At 43.2% G+C, this 19,492-nt stretch overlaps 2 protein-coding genes, 1 long non-coding RNA gene and 2 other non-coding genes across 10 annotated transcripts in view; 2 read left to right on the forward strand and 3 right to left on the reverse strand.

Annotated features, from left to right (window-relative positions):
• shank1 (SH3 and multiple ankyrin repeat domains 1) overlaps nt 1-10,636 on the forward strand; it is a 153,888-nt gene extending 143,252 nt beyond the window's left edge. For 4 of the 6 annotated variants that reach the window (XM_056264052.1, XM_056264053.1, XM_056264054.1 and 1 more), the window contains 7 exons: nt 478-504; nt 605-661; nt 2,403-2,515; nt 2,692-2,812; nt 4,573-8,146; nt 8,636-9,538; nt 9,819-10,636. In XM_056264052.1, coding sequence (XP_056120027.1) covers nt 478-504; nt 605-661; nt 2,403-2,515; nt 2,692-2,812; nt 4,573-8,146; nt 8,636-9,538; nt 9,819-9,906 — 4,883 coding nt within the window. In that variant the 3' untranslated portion in view covers nt 9,907-10,636. The remainder of the gene's footprint in view (nt 1-477; nt 505-604; nt 662-2,402; nt 2,516-2,691; nt 2,813-4,572; nt 8,147-8,635; nt 9,539-9,818) is intronic. The other 2 variants (XM_056264056.1, XM_056264057.1) reach the window with 2 other exon arrangements.
• Nucleotides 10,637-13,834: 3,198 nt separating this feature from the next.
• On the reverse strand, nt 13,835-14,783 carry LOC130097258 (uncharacterized). The gene is made up of 3 exons (XR_008808272.1): nt 14,728-14,783; nt 14,108-14,144; nt 13,835-13,898 (listed from the first exon to the last, which is right to left on the reverse strand). It is a non-coding gene; the product is annotated as an uncharacterized LOC130097258 (long non-coding RNA).
• Nucleotides 13,965-14,055, reverse strand: LOC130097262 (small nucleolar RNA SNORD88). Its single transcript, XR_008808274.1, has one exon. It is a non-coding gene; the product is annotated as a small nucleolar RNA SNORD88 (small nucleolar RNA).
• On the reverse strand, nt 14,574-14,664 carry LOC130097261 (small nucleolar RNA SNORD88). Its single transcript, XR_008808273.1, has one exon. It is a non-coding gene; the product is annotated as a small nucleolar RNA SNORD88 (small nucleolar RNA).
• A 457-nt stretch (nt 14,784-15,240) lies between the features above and the next one.
• On the forward strand, nt 15,241-19,431 carry LOC130097260 (uncharacterized protein K02A2.6). The gene is given in 5 exon segments (XM_056264064.1): nt 15,241-15,260; nt 17,344-17,402; nt 17,405-18,603; nt 18,606-18,869; nt 18,871-19,431. Coding segments are annotated over 5 exon segments (2,103 nt in total).
• Nucleotides 19,432-19,492: the final 61 nt, after the last annotated feature.

Below are 19,492 nucleotides of genomic sequence, written 5' to 3' on the forward strand. Positions count from 1 at the left end.
TCACATGTGTAGTCCTCACCGCTGACAGAGAAGGCTATACTATACATGTGACACGAAGTGCAAGTGACAATAACAGGAGAAGACATCACACACACATATACACTCCCTACAAACTCACCTGAGGCTTTTTGAATCTTTCCTTCACACTTGTCCCACAGGTTGTTTTTTTAGTGATTGAAGCCCTAACTAATCTGTCTTATAACCTCCCTAATCTTTTTGTCTGTCCCGGCATTCCATACACAGTGGACAGAGGTAAGAGGCACTTCAGTTTATCTTGTTTTGCTAAGGTTGCATTTGTACAAGTTTGGGAGTGCATTTTGTGTGCATCCTGGAAAGGAGTGTTAATAATTTGTAAAAAAAAGTCTTTAACCTATTTGTTAGTTTAAGGGAATGTGATTGCAGCATTAACAGCTCATAGTATTACTACAGGCTGATGATTTTCCACCTTACATTGACTCTCTGTTTGCTTGATCACAGCCTCTGCCCCATGGAAAAAAAAATCAGGTAAAGCTCTTTGTTCCACTCTCTGTGTCTTGTATGAGACACTTGACCTAATGGGTCTGCAAATATTTCGTATAAGATGAAACTTGTCCTTCTGTTACAGAGTTCGAATCTTCACAAGCTACAGAGAAGAAGAGGACAGTTTATCAGATGGCTTTGAGTAAGAGGGTCAATAGTTGTATGCATTGTCATATGTCTAGTCATATATAAAGTAAAGAAATGAAGGGATATTTAACCAAAAAAAAAAAAAGAATATTCAGCCATCGTTTATTAACCCAAACCTGTATGACTGAGCACCAAAGAGAAGTTAAGCAGAATGTCTGAGCTGCTGTCTTACAATGAAAATGGATAGAGACCAGGGCAAAAAAAGCACTGTGAAGCATCATAACAATAGTCCAAGTCTTGTAAAAGTGTGGGGTATAGCAGGGGCACCTGCAGGATTTTATCTAAGGGTATGCACAGAAAGGGGGAGGTGGGGGTTCAATTCAACTTTTTAAGAAGCATTTTTCATTTTCTTGAGAATATAAATTCCAGTACATTCATCCATTCATGTAACTATTGGCAAATGCACATCTAGAGACCCTTTGCCAAAACAATAAATGAACGCAACACCTGAGCAGAATGAAAATGTGTTTTTGACAACACACGTTTTAAAACACATAAACAACAGAACGTGGCACAGTGGTAAAAAATATACATCTAGTGCATGTTTACAATTTAAAACAGCGCGGGTGTACACCTTTTCCTTGTGAACGGCCACTTATTCACTTAGCACTAGTTTGAAGTTTCGCAAAGTTACCTCAGCCTTTTGTTTCAATTGATTGTTGGAATGAACATCCACTTCATCCATCATCGTTCTTTTTTTTCTATGTGTTCTTGCATATACTGACCAAGAAATCGCTCCAAATGATTCAGTGAAGTGATACGAATGAATGTAACTGAATTGCTAATAAATTCAGACCATTTAGCAAACCCGTTTGGCCAACTAGAAGCGACTCAAAAGAATGATTATTTCACAAATGATTAATTGGCATTGCTGGTTCAGCCGACAGAGATACGGGAAACATTATAATTTCTAAAATATTCTCAGGTTAATTTTTTCTCAGGTCATTCATGGTATGCACAGAGCGTACAGTAGCAGGCACCACTGTGGTATAGTATACTTTAAACCCGAATAAGTTGGCAAAACTAAAACAAATTGAGGTAATCAGTTCCATCAAATCTTTTAAGTTAAGAAATTAAAAGTTTAAATAAGCAGAACTGACAGATTTTTAATCGCTCTTAACTTGAAATATTTGAGTAAGCTAATTCATACACTTGACACTTAATTTTAGCTTTTACTCTCCCTTTCGAGTGTCTTGGCAAAGCATGCTGGGAAATAGAAATCCCTGCCCAGTTTCAGTTAAATTTAAGTTTGTCTAAATTAAAAGTTCATAAAACTCAAACCAATGAAATAGTTAAGATTACTTATAATGTGTCAGTTTTGTGAACTCAAAAGAAAAATACATTTCTAAATACTCATAAAAGTGAATTTGATTTAACTAATTTGTTTAATTTAAGTTAACCTTACTTAAACCAATTTTTTTTGAGCATAAGGGTTTACAGTGTAGGCTGAAATTTAGTTTATAATTCATTGACAAACTTGCTTGACAGCTGTGACCACAATTTACTTTTGTTGTATGGAAAAGAGCAGCTTGGGTATTTTGCTAAAAATAACTTTTTTGTTCAATGGAAGGGGAAAAAAGATTTCAAAAGAAATATGGGTAGGAAAATAAAAAAAAATTTAAGTAAAAAGTATTATTTTTTGAGTGAACAATTCCTTTAGTTCAAACTAATTCAAGCTAAGAATAAATTGTTTGTTAAGTTAATTATTTTTTTCTTTCTTTTTTTTTCTTTGTCAGATAAATTGGATGAGATTTTAGCAGCAGCACAGCAGTCCATCAGTACCAATGAAGCTCCAGGACCCCGGGCTCAGGGGGTAAAAAGAGAACGGGGCAGAGGCTTTTATAATGAGGTGTGTGTGTAGATTACTATCACAAAGATCATGATGATTATGGAATGAGGTATTGATGCTCAGGGTTTACTGAGCTATGTTTTGCAGAATTATTTTAGCAAATTTGCACACTTTTTAAAAATTGGTCCATAATGTTCAATGAAAATCATCTACTTTCTCCCCATGTCTTTTGACAGACAAATTTCGACCAATCGGGAATGGGGATGACATCATCTGGGGCAGGGCTAGGCTACGACCGTGGTCAATTTGTGTCTGGCCATGGCCCTCCGCACGGTATGCTGCGACAGAAGTCCATCGGTGAGGCTGTCTGTTAGTCTATCTGTCTGTCTGCCCACCTGTCTGTCTGTTTAGCCATACTGCTATACGTCTATGGTATGTGCGTTTAGAGCACTCAAAAGAGTGCAACTGTGGGTTTGCTTTAATGCTTATAATCTGTAATGCTTTATTGCCCTAGAATACTGACTGTACATTTCAGTTTGTTGAAACGGTCCATAAGAATCTTGTCAGGAGTTTGACTGGATTGCAGAAGAGATAAATTGTCATAACAAAGGTGAATGTTATTTCTTTCATCTGCCGCTCAACATAAAGGCCCCGATATACTCTCAACAAAATAATTTTTTGTTCTTCGCCTAGGGGTAAAACGAAGTTCGAAATACTTAAGCAGCGATATACTGTTAGAGAACATCTGAAGCCACCCACACTGCTAAGAACGTCATTTAGATGAATATGTATATATGTGCTGCGCGCTTTCCTCTCAATAACAAAATAAACGCACAACAAAATTGAGAAAACGGCAAGCATTTTTTAATAAAGCATAAGAAAAGCATCTGATCATAGTGCATGTGTTTGCACAAGCTCTGCAATTCGGCACTCTAGTAAAGTCATGTCACGTTTATTTATATGACAAACAAATATATATATAAGTTTGTTTTGGCCTGATTTTGTTTTAAATTATGTCACTTCAGTTCGTTCTTCGATTTCGCTGGAAGTATTTGTGGTATATTATTGAAGTATAATATGGGGCATTTAGTGTTCAGTTTTGGTTGGTCTATAAAATTTACAGCCCATTTATAATCCCCAAGATTATTAGCACACTATCTGTATGATGAGAAAGACTTTCTGTCCCATGCCATGGATGTGTAAGCTGGCAATGCCAAATTGTGTTTAATAGTTCAATATGAGAATTTCACCTTTCTTGGCTTACACAATTGGAATCTTATAAAAATTAAGGCCATTTTGTTTATTTTGCTCGCCTTTAGCTATAGCTATTGTGTATTTGTGTCATTTCTTGTGTCATCAGGTAGACATTGTGTGTGTGTATAGCATTTGTCCTTCTATAACATACTGTAACTAATACTGTAACTAAAGTCTGCACTGACACAAAACAGTATTGCAAAAGTAGAGAGGTGAATGGCTTGTATATGTTCATGCTGGGAGATCAGTTAAAGGGTTAGTTCACCCAAAAATTCTGTCAGTAATTACTCACCCTCATGTTGTTCCAACCCCGTAAGACTTTCGTTCATCTTCGGAACACAAATTAACACTGTAGTCACTTGGACTATTTTAACGATGTCTTTACTAACTTTTCTGGGCTGGCAGATATCAATTACCTGGCAGCCTATGAAGAAGTGATCCAGCTCTCAGATTTCATCAAAAATATCTTAATTTGTGTTATGAAGATGAACGAAAGTCTTATGAGGTTGGAACAACATGAGGGTGAGTAATTACTGACAGAATTTTCATTTTTGGGTGAACTGACCCTTTAAGGTAACAAACAGACAAGCAGACAGACAGACAGACATACTACAAGATGGTCTCAATTCTGTATCCCGTTTTGTTTGCCCTCTGCTCGTTTTTTGCAAATGAAGATATTTTTTCTTTTTCTTCTTTTCTTCTTTTCTCACTTCCAGCTGTCATACATTCTCCTTCACTCTCAAGCATACTTTTGTTTGGCCTTTTTTGTTTTGTAACACGTTATCCTTTCTATTAATTCTCTCTTCATTACTTTCCTTGAAAATGTATTTAAACTTTCTCCTCTTTTTTATCTTTTTCTGCAGGGGTTCCTGAGGAGGAGAAGCAGTTTCTTCATCCTCCAACCATGAAGTTTGCCCGCAGTCTTTCAGTACCTGGCCCAGATGACATACCTCCTCCTCCTACTACAGCTCCCCCTGAGCCCCCTTTCTCTTCAGCTCCTCCTCTTGGCTTTAGGGGCAAGACATCCCAGCAACCGTCTGTTTCTGTTTCCCAATCCACTTCCTCTTCTGCACATTATCAGCTCTACTCACAGTCAGTACATGTCACTCATGGACCCCGAGACAGGTCTCCTGGACCACCTACTGGGTCCGGAGCCGGGGACCTTGCTTATTCCCATGCTCAAGCCCATCCCGCCGTGCCAAGCAGGACTGCCTCCAGGAAGGTGATTGGGTACACAGGGGACCTTTCAGGGGCTGGAGGAGCAGCAGGGGCCAAGGCTACAGTGTTGAGAAGGGGCTACAGCAACGCAGTCCCACCCACCAGTGTCGCTACTGTGATTCCCCAACAGCAGCAGACTACACAGGGCCAACCTTCCAGGATGGACCGCAGTGGGATAGGGACAGGAGCAGGGGCAGGTGGTGTACCAAAAGGTGGTGCCCGGAGAGGGAAGGGGCCCTTGGTGAAGCAGTCAAAGGTGGAGGATCTACGTCAGGGCCAGGGCACACTGGAAGGGAAGGGGTCCGTGGAGAAGAGCTCCATTCCTATCCCAACCATCATTGTTAAAGCCCCTTCCACCAGCAGCAGTGGTCGCAGTAGCCAAGGCAGCAGCGTGGAAGCCGAGCCGTCTCCTCCAGGAGAGAGTGACAGTTCTAAACACCATCCTGTTGTTCCCCCACCTGCACCCACTGTTCCACCGCCAGCCCCTCCATCTATACCAGCTCCTCCACCCCCATCACTGCCATCACTTCGTACGCAAGAGAGTTTGGACTTCACCAGCCAGTTTGGTGCTGCCATAGTAGGGGCCGCTCGCAGGGATCGAGAGCGATTCCATGAAGCACGACGAAAGAGTGCCTCCTTTTTTCTTTCTGCTGAGGAAGAGTTGGGTGGAGCAGGAGGAGCAGGAGGACGGACCCAGACTTCCCAACAGCAGCTGAGTTCCCAGCCTTCACCACGCCTGCGACCATCCAAATCTATAGATGAAGGCATGTTCTCAGGTGATACCTTTATCCACCACACACGCAGTATGCCTCCTGCCTTTGGCCTGCCTGAGTACTCCTCACCTGCTCCTCCTGGGGATTACCAGCCTAAGTCTGTACCTGCTGATTTCTATGGGGCAGAAGGCCGACAACAACAGCAGCAGCAAGCCTCCACTACAACGTTCATTCACCCATTAACGGGGAAAGTCCTGGACCCTTCATCCCCACTAGGCTTGGCATTGGCTGCACGGGAACGTGCCTTGAAGGATGATGGTCGCATACGTAGGGAGAGGACTACTGAACACCATTTTAGCCGTCAATTGTCCAGCATTGGGGCCTTTCCCTCATCCACTGCACAATCAACATCACACAACTCTTACTCAATGGCCTCTTCTTCCCCTGCAACCTCATCTGCTGCTCAGTCCTCGAGCTCCTCCTCATACCTTGTTACCTCCTCATCACTAGCTGCCACCACCACATCCACTCGCCCTCCATCTCCTAGGATCCTGCGTGGAGCAGGGAGCAGTTGGGGTGAGGAAGCAGGGGTAGGAGAGCGTGCAGATAGGGAGGCTGCTAGCACCTCTGCTCCTAGAGAAGGCCTAAGGGTTCGTTTCTCTGAGGACAAAACTGTCCATACGCACCACTATCAGTCTCACCACTATCAGCCCACCTACAAAGAGCGTGAAAGAGAGCGTCAGAGAGAGAGGTCACGAGAAAGAGAGAGAGAAAGAGAAATAGAAAAAGCTCAGACCCAGTTACTGCAACAGTCTGCACAGCCAACGACCCAGCAGCCTCGACGCCCCTCGTTCTTGAGGATGGAGAGTGAGGCTGGGGCGTACATCCTTTCATTAACACCACCATCTCCTCCTTCAACAGCAGCCCCTACACGTCCTTCAGTAGGACCCACAGGTGAAGGTGGAAGTGGCACAGGTCTGATGGTTCTTCCTCCCCCAGCTCCCTCGGTAGATGTAGATGATGAGTTTGCTTTTGTCGATACTCTCCCTCCACCTCTGGAGTTTGCCAATAGTTTTGATCGTGGTTTAAGCTACTCTGCAATGATGTCTCACAATGTGACAGCCCGTCAGCAGCTTCATCCTCCACCACCACCTCCCCCACCACCTCCTCCCCCTACAAAAGACACCTTTATGGCTGGGTTCCCACCTCACACACCACTGCCTTCACCCCAGGCAGGAGATTCCACAACTTCCAGTCTTACTTCCTATGACAGTGAGGTTGCTAACCTAACCCAGTCAGCCCCGTCTCCCTCTCCATCTTCCCCCAACCCTCTACCGCCTCCCTCCCCCTCTACCTTGCAGCCCTCTGGGCCACCTCCACCTCCACCTCCCTCTGTATCACCTCCGCCACCACCCACCTCCTACCATAGGCCGTTTGGCCTATCTCAGTCGCAACACTTATACAACAGTACACACTCTACTGGGCGCTCCTCTTCTCCCACACCACCTCCTCTCTCTATTCCAGCTCCACCTGCCTACCGGGGGCCCCCAGTAGCAACATCCACCCCTGCAACTTCTGTTTCTCTCAGAGGCGCCTCAACTGTGACCGCAAGCTGTTCCACAACTGCTTCTTCAACTGTTGCCTCTTCTTCCACTACTACTTCTGCTGCCGCTGTCACACCACACACACGCATGGCAACTGTCTCCACAGTAGCTACAGGGGGTAGCAGGCGGCCTAGTGCAGAGCATCGTCCACCACCCTGTGCAGCTGCAGCCAAGAGCAGCGAGTCCCAGGAGACAGTGGTGGATTCTGGGATTGAGGAGCTGGACAGCCGAAGCAGCAGTGACCATCACTTAGACAACATCCTTGCACTCAGTGGTAGTGGGGTCAGAGATAGGTTAGAGAGAGCAGGGATAGGTAGCATAGGAGGAGTTGGAGAGAGAGGTGGGTCAACCGAGGCTGACAGAACAAGTGGGGCAGACTTTTTAGAGTCTTACATGAGCTACCTTGATGGACAGACTTTTGAAATGCACAATGCCAAAGCCGCCAGCACTGCATCCACCTACCCAAAAACACAGAGATACAGAGAAGGCAGCCGGCCCGGAGATCTTCGGCGCCAAACTAGCACGGCACCCCCTGCCTACCACCGTCGTAGGGAGGAGGAAGAGGAGGAGGATGAGGCAGAAGAGGGAGAGGAGGAAGATTTTAATGCCCGTGATGGCTATGTGTTGAGGGAAGGGCCAGGGATTGCTCGCTCCTCTGTAATGTACTTTGACCGTCCCCGCACTCCAGAGATAAAACCTCTGTGGGGTGATGGGTCGGCTGGGTCCATGGGGGAGGGAGGGGGCCAGACTGTGGGGACATATGTGGAGGCACGTAAACTGCATCCTCCCGTGTCCGGTATGAAGGCAAGCATCATCAACGAACTAAGCACCAAATTACAGCAGAGGAGCAAAGGAACAGAGAACTGGGGGGCTCAGAGATCACTGAGCAGGCATAGGTATTTGTGTGTTATCAGTATAGGTATATGTGCATGGCTATATGTTAATGTCTGCATGGTGGCCTTGAAAGGAGGCATGTGGCACGAGAGTTTCTCAGCTGCATGAGCATTGTGTGGTTTGGGATGCCATATTTTATAGAAATCTGAGCCATTTAGTTAAAGGACTCCTTGGGTATTTAGACTAACAGTTAATTTATGACAGTGCTCTAAAACAGTTTTGTAACTCCCATTTTTATTAACAATGTCTCAAACACCAAAGAACTCTGTGTGTGTATTGTGTAATTGTGTCTGTTTAAACTCTCTTTTTGTGATTTCTGCTTTTTATTGCACTGTCCATGTCCATCTGTCTGTCCCACATCAGACACAGGTAACTGCTTCAATATACCTCCTTGCTCTCTCTTTCTCTTTACTGTCAAACTTTTTTTCTTTTTCTCTCTTTTTGTCCAATCTTTTATTCTTTTGCCTTAATTTGTGTTGTGTTTTCTCTTTTTTCAGGTTCTCAGAGGACTCCACAGGTGCACTGAGTCCTCCCTCGGTCCGCTCTAGCTCCCCATCTCCTGTTCATCTCTCTCAGCCTGCCTTGTCTCCCTCCCCGACCCCTTCCTCCCAGCCACTCTTCCCAAACTGGGCTCGATCCCCTTCCCCTCAGCCCCCTGCTGCCTCATCCCAGCCTCCTCCCAGGTCCCACTCACCTGTTTCTCCCTCTTCGTATTCACCATACCCCACCTCGCCCAAACACCGGCCCGTTTATCGCACCAAAGCCCTGGAGTTCCAATTTATCCCCAGCCGAGAGTCTCGTAAGGCAGAGTCACATCATGCCCAGCGCAGACGAGCACCCAGCCCGTTAATTTCTCCATCTGACCGGCCCAAGCTTGGCCCTCCCCGCCCCTCTTCTCTTCCTATTCTCCCCACCACGCCCCTCTATAGCAGCCTATATGACCTCCGTGGTTCTATTACTCCACCCTCACCTGCCAATCCCCTTGGGGACCCCTACTTCTCCCCCTCTCCCCCTCTCTTTGCCCCCTCGGGTGCTCCCCCGCCTCCGAATTCCTCTCTGGTGGTCTCTCGCTCCCTGTCCCCCACCCACTTCCTGTCAGGGACTTCATCCCCACCTCTTCACCCCATTCCTCCACCCACTTGCCTGAGTTACCCCCACCTCCCACCCCCTTCACCCACCAAACCCTTTGCCTCCAAACCACTCCCATACTGGACCAAGTATGACGTTGCGGATTGGCTGGGCTACCTGAACCTGGGTGAGCACAGGGAGCGTTTCCTAGACAACGAGATCGATGGCACGCACCTGCCCTCTCTTACTAAGGACGACTACCTGGACCTGGGTGTGACCAGGGTTGGCCATCGTATGAACATAGAGAGGGCGCTCAGGAGAGTGATGGACAGGTGAGAGGAGAGAAAGAAGGGGAGGCAGAGAGACACAAATGAGGACAGCGATGGAGAGGGATTAGGGTGAGAAAGGGTTAGTGCATGAGAAATAAAGCTAGTACAGATGAGGTGAAACGTTGATATGCTATTGATTGCTAACTTCTGGGAACATTTGGAGTGGGCTGCTGCATGGGGTCCAGGATGGCATGGGGAAAGAGATGGAGAACAGAAAGTGGGGGATGAACAGAACAAAATTTACTTCCTTATAAAGACTTTCCACCTTCCCCCCTATCATCAGGCTGTCTTCTAGCACTTTCCCCATTTCCGCCCTCTCCCCTCGAGATGAACGGAGAGACAGAAGGAGAGATGAGGCCAACCGGAGTTGAGAGAACAAGAAAGATGAGGTGACAACTGCTGCCATCAGAGATTATTCCCTGAATGAAGAAAAACGCAAGAAGAGTTGACTTCGATATCAAACTGCCGGCTTGCAGATGAAGCGATACTGGAGAAAGAGAGAAAATTGAAGCCCTGTCGAACTGTGAACGCCTGCACTTACATGTGTGATTCAGTCAACGAAAACATGAACACCCACATACACATCCGTACATATCAACATTTAAACAGAACACATAGTTTGAGCTTGCAGGCACTCACAAGGTGATCAAAATGGAAATAATTGAATGAATCAAATAAGGGAATCTAACTCCATGAGGAACAACATGAGAAGGTAACACTAAATATCTGAGCCAAATATTTTGAGGGAAACAATCACAATGCTCTTTAGCTTTGATGTTTTTCTGTAGTTCTTTAGAAAGAGATAGGGAGAAAGAGAGATATTGAAACCACCTTTGCTGTCTTTTCTCTTTTTCTCGGATTTTGAGCCGAGTCTCTATCATCAACACATATTTACTAACGGTCTCGTTTTTAGAGCAGATTCAATGGAGACCAATGCAGGGAGGGCAAGTACTGACAAACCTCCTGTCTGGCATGACTAGGGAAGCCCTTAAAATAGAGGTCAGTTTAACGGCAGGCACTTATTTGGTAAGACTGTGTTTATGCGTGGGTTCTTGCTGTTTGTTTGTTTGTGTGTGTGTGTGTGTGTGTGTGTGTGTGTGTCTGTGTCTGTGTCTGTGTCTGTGTCTGTGTCTGTGTGTGTGTGTGTGTGTGTGTGTGTGTGTGTGTGTGTGTGTGTGTGTGTGTGTGTGTGTGTGTGTGTGTGTGTGTGTGTGTGTGTGTGTGTACATGATAATGTGAAAAGTTATCACTAGAGGCATGATCGTGGTTTATGTGTTTTTACCTCACCAATGGAGGGATTCTATTTTGCCGAAGCCAGATTGGGGCTTGTGCTTATCTTTTATTTCACGAGAACTTCTTTACCTTCTCATGTCTTTTAATGAAATTATATATATATATATATATATATTTAAATATACGTGTGTATATATATATATATATATATATATATATATATACATGCATACATATACAGACTGGTCACTGTATTACAAACCCGTAGCAAAAATAAGTGCCCAGACCAACAGAATAGACACACAAGCATTCTACCACACACACATGCAAAGACATTACATTCTCAGACTACTGATAGCAACATACTTTTATTTATATAACATAATGGGACACAGTAAAATATCAATGTATGGATACAAGATGAAGATCATGTTAAAACAAGCAAAAAATCTTTTAAAGAAGAAAGATCATACAACATTGTACAAAGAATAGTATATATATATATACTGAAAATTTATCAACATTTTTACCACAGACTCTCAAAATATAGAGGTGACTACGACTTCAGCAAACCTATTGACGATATCAAGGCTCCATTTTAAAAGAGGAGACAACATGGAGAAGAGGGAGAGGGAAAACCAAACTGCCTGTATTTCTCTCTTTCCAAGTCACTCTCCCTCTCTCCTTCCAAAAAACACTCTTTCTATGGAGCAAAGGCAAGACGAACAAGCACTCTGACATGGGTGAGGGATATGTGCTAATATCTGTTTTAATACAATGATTGTTCCTATAACAATTTTTAAACTCTAAATGGGTCTGGAATTCTGTTGTTGATTTAACAAGAGATAATGTTACTTATTTCAGTCACTGTTCTCATCGTCCTTGCTGTTATCGCTATTCTGCAGTGTTTCTAGTTTGTTTCTGAGCGCAAATGCTGGACGGGTGTTTATTCTTGACATCTTTTTTTTTGTGACAACATGTGTTCAGATCTTTGGTATCTCTAAGACTTAAATTAGAGACGAGACTTTCATATCTTACAATGTTCCTTACCCTTCTGCTTTTCTCTTCCAACACAAAATTAATGTGACCACTTTGTATGCAAGGACTATCAAGGATTTTATTGTCTGCGGTAGTATATAAACCCTTTACATTCATATTCCCTCACTTCCCAAACTAAGTAAATCTAGTGACCTCCAGCCTTCATCTCCCACATCACAAATAGTTGCTCAATCAATTAAAAGGGCTCCTCATCATCACATTGCACTTCCTTTCTCCTCTTATCTCTTCCTTTCATGTGCTGTCACCTTGAGTCCAAACCACAGACACCTTCACCTTTAGGTTACTTACCTGTCTGTGTCTCTTTCAGGACCATCAGTAAAGATCTCGCCCCCTCCATCTCCCTCTGCCCATCTTGCATCTGTTCGTCTTCTCAGAACGAGTGTGGGATTTATGCATCATTCATCACAGCTCTCGCTTTAGCATAATCATCAATATTGGATAAAAAGATTGAAGAACTTATTGTATTTTTGATGTTTAAGACTGGTAAGTATAGTGATGTTGATAACAGTAAGGACAATGAAAGAAATTATCATTCTGAGATGGAAAAAAAGGATTCCAAGTTTTAAAGAATCTCTGTCTTCCAAATGTTTAACATGTAATCGAATCATGCTTTCTACACATCCTGTGTTCTGTTGTTTCATCCTTTCAGTCAAATTCATAGAACTGATTTGCTTCAATAACAGCCGTTGTACCCTGATGAACGGTAATTCTCACTTTCTTGTATTGTCCACTAGGTGGAGTAAAAGTCGTATGGTTCTCTCTTCCCAGAGTTTAAATATTACAACTTCTAACAACAGAACAGTATGCAGACAGCTTTTCAAGATGCAGAATTATCCATGATCATGCACATTGAAGATCACATAGCCATTAAAGGGTCTGGACAATGTGACCCAGGAAGAGGTCACTGATCACACACAGGAGCAATTGATGCAGTAGCTGTCCAGGGTGTGCAGAAAGCATCTTTTTTCTTTTAAATTGAAGAAAATTAACTATGAACAGATAAGAGGTTATTTACAAAATATATGTGTATGTTATTATACATATTCACATACACGTTTAAGAAATGAATAAAGGCTATTAGAATTATAATAAATGATGCAGGAATTACTTTGAGTGACTTGTTTTTTTACTATAGTTAGTTATTTGGCATATGGACATTGATTTTAAACCTTATATACATTATAACTGTACATCCCCCTTGCAGAATCTGCTAAAAGTTTATTATTGGAAAAAAATAAAAGGGATCATAATTACTATTTTTATTTAGTACTGCCCTGAATAAACTATCACATAACATAGGTTTACACTTAGTCCACAAGCCAATATAATAGCACAATGTACACAAATTAAAGTTCTTTATGGTATGTAGCTTTTTCTCATCTTCTTGTAAGTTGTGACAATGTTATCATTTGTCCCAAGTAATGATGCTAAAAATCTTACACATTCCTTGGCTTTCCAGCATCTTCAGCACATTTTCCCAAAAGGAATGGGATAAAATTGAGATTTAACTCTTCACAATTAGAACTGTGGGACACAATTACAAAAATGTTCATAGCCTTAGTTTTCTAATCTAAACATATTGCCATTTTCCCCCATACTAGTCACTTTGTTACTGATGGTTTTCACACTTTATTTTGACATACGATGAATCAATATTGCATCATGGAAAGTATTATACAACTACTCATTAGAAACAGGCCGGCTCCAGGAGGGACAAAATCCTGCATCGCACTTCATTTTCTAGTCAGTTCATGACTAAATAACCTTGACTTTTCCCAGGTCTGGAAACCATTTTAAGTGACTTTAATCAATGACTGTGGGAACCCTGGTATAACTTAAGCATCTCATAAGAACAGCATTTCAGATCATGCAAATTGAAAACAGTGCAGAGCTTGAGGGGTCTTAAAGTCTCCTTTAATGGTTGTCAAAAAACAAAACAAAAAAAAGCGCTATAAAAAAACAAAGCACTTGTATTGTCGTGAAAAAAACAGCAGCATCTTAAAACACAAAACATTTGCAGAAAGGTGGAGACTCATCAACAGGTCACACTCACTTCTCACCAGATTCCACTCTGTAAGAAAAGACCAGTTTTATTATGAATCTCGCATTTAATCCCTTCTTTGATTGCATTTCAACAACACTTCTCAGCCTCTGCCATGTCAGGAGCAGAACTGCACTTTTGTCTACACATAAGTTCAGAGCCCAGTGCTAAAACATCATAGAAGCCTTTTACAAATACAACAAATGTATACTAATTTAAGCGATGCAGCTTTATCTTACCTCGAGGAAACAGTGATGGGTCCTGATTTACGGTCTTCTGCAAAAGAAAGGAAATGGTTTAGTACTGCCCTGAATAACTCACATAACATGTTTACACTTAGTCCACAAGTCAAAATAGCAAAGTACACAAATTAGCCAGTTCTTTTTATGGTGTGTAGCCTTCCAAATCTTTTTTTTTTTTTTTTTTTTTTTTTTAGTTTTGTGATAGTTGTCCCTGCTTTGTCCTGAGTAATTAAGCTAAAAAATCCTACACATTCCTTGGCTTTCCAGGATCTTCTGCACATTTTCCCAAAAGGAGTGTGATATGATTGAGATAGAACTCATCACACATAGAACTGTGGGACTCATACACAACAAAAATATGCACATGTTCAGATGCTTAAGGCGGCAACACTACATTAAATGCCAAAGGAATGTAAACTTTTAATCTGGATGATCAGACTATGTTGTCTTTAATTGCATTTCAACACTTCTCAGCCTCTGCCATGTCAGGAGCAGAGTTGCACTTTTGTCTACACAAAAGCTCAGAGCCCAGTGCTAAAACATCATAGAAGCGTTTAACAAACCTACAACACAAATGTATACTCATTTTAAAGCGATTTAAGTTAGCTTTATCTCACCTCAAGGGAGCAGTGATAGCCCTGCTTTAATCGGTCTTCTGCAAAAGAAAGCAAATGATGGCCGCAGGTAAGGCTAACATTAATACGAGCTTTGTCTCAAAAACAGATCCATTGCATACAGTGCAAACGCACATTGAACCATTTGACAGGCAATAGTGTATTTTATTAAAGTAAATTCGCATACTGTCCGCTCACGTACAGGATCTACACGCGCCACGTGGTGAATGGTGAAGGTAACGCTGACTAATCAAATTAGCTAGAACATTGTGTTATGAACTAACCTCTAGTAATCTTTTTTCATAATTACAGAAAGTTCTGACAAACAGGTAAGTAAATATTCATTTGAACAATCAAAAACCCAAGCGCTTACCAGCAGATCCTGCACCAAATTCTATCAATGCCGACTGAGAACTCTAACGCTGGCAGTGTGGCGGTTTATATATCCTGAGTAGGACCTTTAGATGTCCATTAATATCGCCTTTCCAAATTTAAGATTCTTATTTAGTTATAAACATGAAGTTTAAAAGTGGTCGGTATCTTTCTAGAAGTTTTATTTGTATTATCAATTTAATTCATTTAAAAAATATGTTTTAATTGTACCCGCAATTGTACCAAACTTGTTCACTAAATATGTGGTTGAGCCTTCATACTAATTCCCTGCGTCATGTGTGCATACTATCTATTCTAAATATTATTTTAGATTACAATAAGTGTGCCCCAACGCATAGTATGATGAAAAGAGTATGCCAAAAGTCCCCGGAAGGTCGATTTTCGCTCGATTTTCAAAGTGTGGATCTGTAGACATAATAAATACCACGACCGCTGGATCGTACGACAACGGCGCCACCATATTTGTCCGGGCAACTTGTCATAACTCTCATAAGTGGACTGAAGAAAAGGTGCTTGACTATTTTGAGGTTTTACAAACCCATCGTACGATCCAAACTAGATCTCGGGGAATTACCTTTCACTGGTAAGTCTGAACAGTTGTTTTTGGTTGTATTTGTTCATTATGTTGACACAACTAGTTCAAGTACATAACTGCTTGAATCTGCGACGAATGTCAAACACTGTTTTTCGCTTTCAAGTGACAAGTTTCGCGCGCTCTCCCTTTTGCACCAAGTGCACCGTGAAATGTGGTGCAAAAGTGAGTTGGTTCAGTTGTGCATCTGTAGAGGCAGTGGGCGGAGCCTACATTAAGGGTGTATTCCACTGATCTATATAGAATGATCTATATAGAATGATCATTATATAGATCAGTGGTGTATAATTCACACCAGGAAAGTCCGATAGTTCACTTGCTTTGGTCCGGACCAAATAATTTTTTTGTTTGTTTTTTTGGTATGGTTCGCTTTCACACTGCTCTTTTTGCAAGTGAACCAAAATTTGTAAACAAAACCACACGTGTGCTAAGGTCGTCCATTCATTGGACAAGGATTCTCAAGTAGGGAAATCAGGAAGTGCAAAAAAGGCTCAGCATGGAGATATTTCGTACTGTTTCAATTATTCTTATTTGTTTTGATTATTTTAATTTCTTCTATGTAAAGCACTTTGAATTGGCATTGTGTATGAAATGTGCTATATAAATAAACTTGCCTTGCCTTGCCTTGCCTTACTGCAATATTTGTTATTTGACTAATTTTGTGTTATTCTGTACAAACGCAATATGAAGAAACTGCGCAGAAGACGGATAAGGTATAAAGTTTTCATTCATAGAGAGTGGGGCTATGTTCACACATTCAAATAATGAGATTCTTATTGTATATACTGCTAACAAGTGCTGTCAATGTTAACGCTTGCGATTAAGTTTGTCCAGTTTAACGCAGCGTCATCCTTGTATTGTAACTATCGTTACATTATATGAACTGCAAAAGCTTTTTTTTTTTTTGCATATGCGCGATTAGACTAAAGAGAACGCTCTGTATGTGAATGTCCTGATGCACACACTCATTTATTCATTCCATTCCAATGATGCACACACGACGCGCAGAAAGACGCGCAACAGTATCGTGTGGCCAGACAGCGCGCCGGAATGGAATTCTCTTTCGCACTTGAACAACAATAACACAAACCATTATGCCAAAATCTCCGACTACGGAAGCCTGTTAACTCAAAGCCGCAGTGCTTTCTTGCAATTTGGTCGGTTCATGTTCACACCGTAAACGAACCGTACCAGAGTTCGTTTGGAACCGTACCGAGACCACCTCTTCAGCTGGGTCTCGGTTCGGTTGTTTGGTCCGCACCCGAGTTCGATTGCTGTATTCACACCTGCCCAAAAGGTCCGCACCAAAGGGGGAAACGAACTAGAGTTCGATTCAATCGAACCAAACAAGGCAGGTGTGAATACACCCTAATATTCATGACTTTCCCGGGCATGCGCTGGAACTGCTTCTAGGTCATGCTCCTCGTTTCTCAGCAGGTTTAATGGATTATTTCAAAAAAGGTAAATATAGTTTAAGTGCGAACTTAAACTACAATTGTGTACACAATTCGTTTCGCAAACACAGCTCTGGTATCGGAAAAGTATCGGTATCGGCCGATATCCAAATTCAGGTAACGGGATCGGATCGGAAGTGAAAAAATGTGGATCGTGCATCCCTAGTTTTTGGGGTTTAGAGTGGATAAAGATGGCATCAAACCAACCCGTGAAAAAGTGGATGCTATCCAAAAAGCTCCACCCCACAGAACAAAACAGAACTTCAGGCGTTCTTGGGGCTGCTTAACTTTTACAGCTGTTTTCTTCCAAATAAGGCCACCGTCCTGGAACCCCTGCATCGCCTTCTAGACCAGTCTGCTACTTGGCAGTGGGTTGCGAAGCACAGGATGGCATATGCTCAGGCGAAAGAGTTGCTACAAACGGATAAAGTGCTGGTCCACTATGATGAAAAGAAACCCCTGGCAGTGGTTTGCGACGCCTCACCCTATGGGCTTGGGGCTTTATTGTTCCACATGGATGGTGATGGTCAGGAGAGGCTCATTTGCTTTGCTTCCAGAACAATGTCCACCACGGAGCGGAATTATGCCCAAATTTATAAGGAAGCATTGGCGGTTGTTTTTGCCGTCAGAAAGTTTCTCCAGTATCTCGCAGGCCGCCATTTCGTGATTTTTACAGATCACAAACCCCTGCTGGGACTCCTGCACCATTCCATGCCAATGCCTACCATCCTTTCGCCACGGATGCTACGTTGGGGTTTGATCATTGGAGCTTACGACTATGAGCTATGCTACAGACCGGGCATACAAATGGGCAATGCTGACGCCCTGAGTCGCTTACCCTTGCCGGCATCTGATGCTGTTACACCACCACCATTGGAAGTGTTGCTAAATGAAATGGTACCAGATGCACCTATGCATGCTGAGCGAATCGCTAACCTTACACGCAAAGACGCTGTCATAGCACGAGTAATGCGCTGGGTGCTGCATGGGTGGCCGGCTGATGTAATGGATAGCCGGTTCAAACCATTCCTTTCACGCCGCCATGAACTCTCTGCGCACAAGAACTGTTTGCTATGGGAAAGCCGTGTGGTTGTTCCTTGCTTGGCAAGGAGAGAAGTACTGGCTATGTTGCATGACGTGCACCCGGGTATGGTACACATGAAGGGACTCGCAAGGAGTTATGTGTGGTGGCCGGGCATGGACCGAGACATTGAGGAGACTGTCAAGGCATGTGAAACCTCTCAGATGTCACGTCATGCACCACCTAAGGCGAAAGTGCACCCTTGGGAGTGGACGACAAAAAGATGGTCCCGGCTGCATGTTGGCTTTGCAGGCCCTTTTTAGGGCAAAGTATATTTCATAGTGGTTGATGCACATAGCAAGTGGCTGGAGGTGTCTCTGATGAGTTCCATGTCATCATCAGCCGTCATCAACACACTACTACTACAAGACTACTTTTTGCAACACATGGTTTGCCTGACGTCATAGTCTCAGACAATGGTGCTTCGTTCACTTCTGCGGAATTCCAAGAGTTTGCAGAGCGAAACGGCATTCGACATGTCACTACAGCACCATATCACCCAAGCTCAAATGGTCAAGCTGAACGCATGGTGCAGACAACCAAGGAGGCCCTGTCTCGCATCACCAAGGGCGAGTGTCAGACCAGGCTCGCCCGTTTCTTGTTGTCACAGCACGTCACACCCTATGGTCACACCCAATTCATCTACTGGAAAAAGTTCTGCTGAGTTGCTCATGAATTGGCGACTCACCACGGCCCTGGATCGTCTGCACCTTGACCATGATGGTGATATGCTTCGCAGACAGGAGCTTAATGCTGAAAAATGCCCTGGCACAGTCAGAGAGTTTAGACCTAAGGACTTGGTGTACATGAGAAGCTACACCAGAGATTCTAAGTGGATGCCTGGAATCATTGTAGATGTCACAGGTCCCCTGTCATACAAGGTCAGAGCTAGTGATGGGCAAATGCACAGGCGACATGTTGACCAGCTGCTGGACAGGACGGCACCCTTGTCCGACCAATCAAGGCCTGAGCCAGGTGGCTACACTGTCCATCCGCCTGAGTCCCCAGGGGCTGAGATGCTTGAGTTACAGCTGCCTGCATTAGATGTGGAAAACCCTAATGTTGACCTTACTGGAGCTGGAGCTGAGGGAATGTCTGAGTCCCTTCATTCTCGGAGGTACCCTGTAAGAGAGCATCACCCTCCAAGAAGGTTTTCAGACTTTGTGGACTGGGGAAAAGGGGTGTAATGTATTGACTGCCTATTGTAAGAGTGAGGTTCCTTTACGAGGCTAAAAGCCTGGGGAGGGC

Source organism: Rhinichthys klamathensis, unplaced genomic scaffold (genome assembly GCF_029890125.1).
Source record: "Rhinichthys klamathensis goyatoka isolate OS25496 unplaced genomic scaffold, OSU_Roscu_1.1 h1tg000213l_1, whole genome shotgun sequence".
NCBI lineage: Eukaryota > Metazoa > Chordata > Actinopteri > Cypriniformes > Leuciscidae > Rhinichthys > Rhinichthys klamathensis.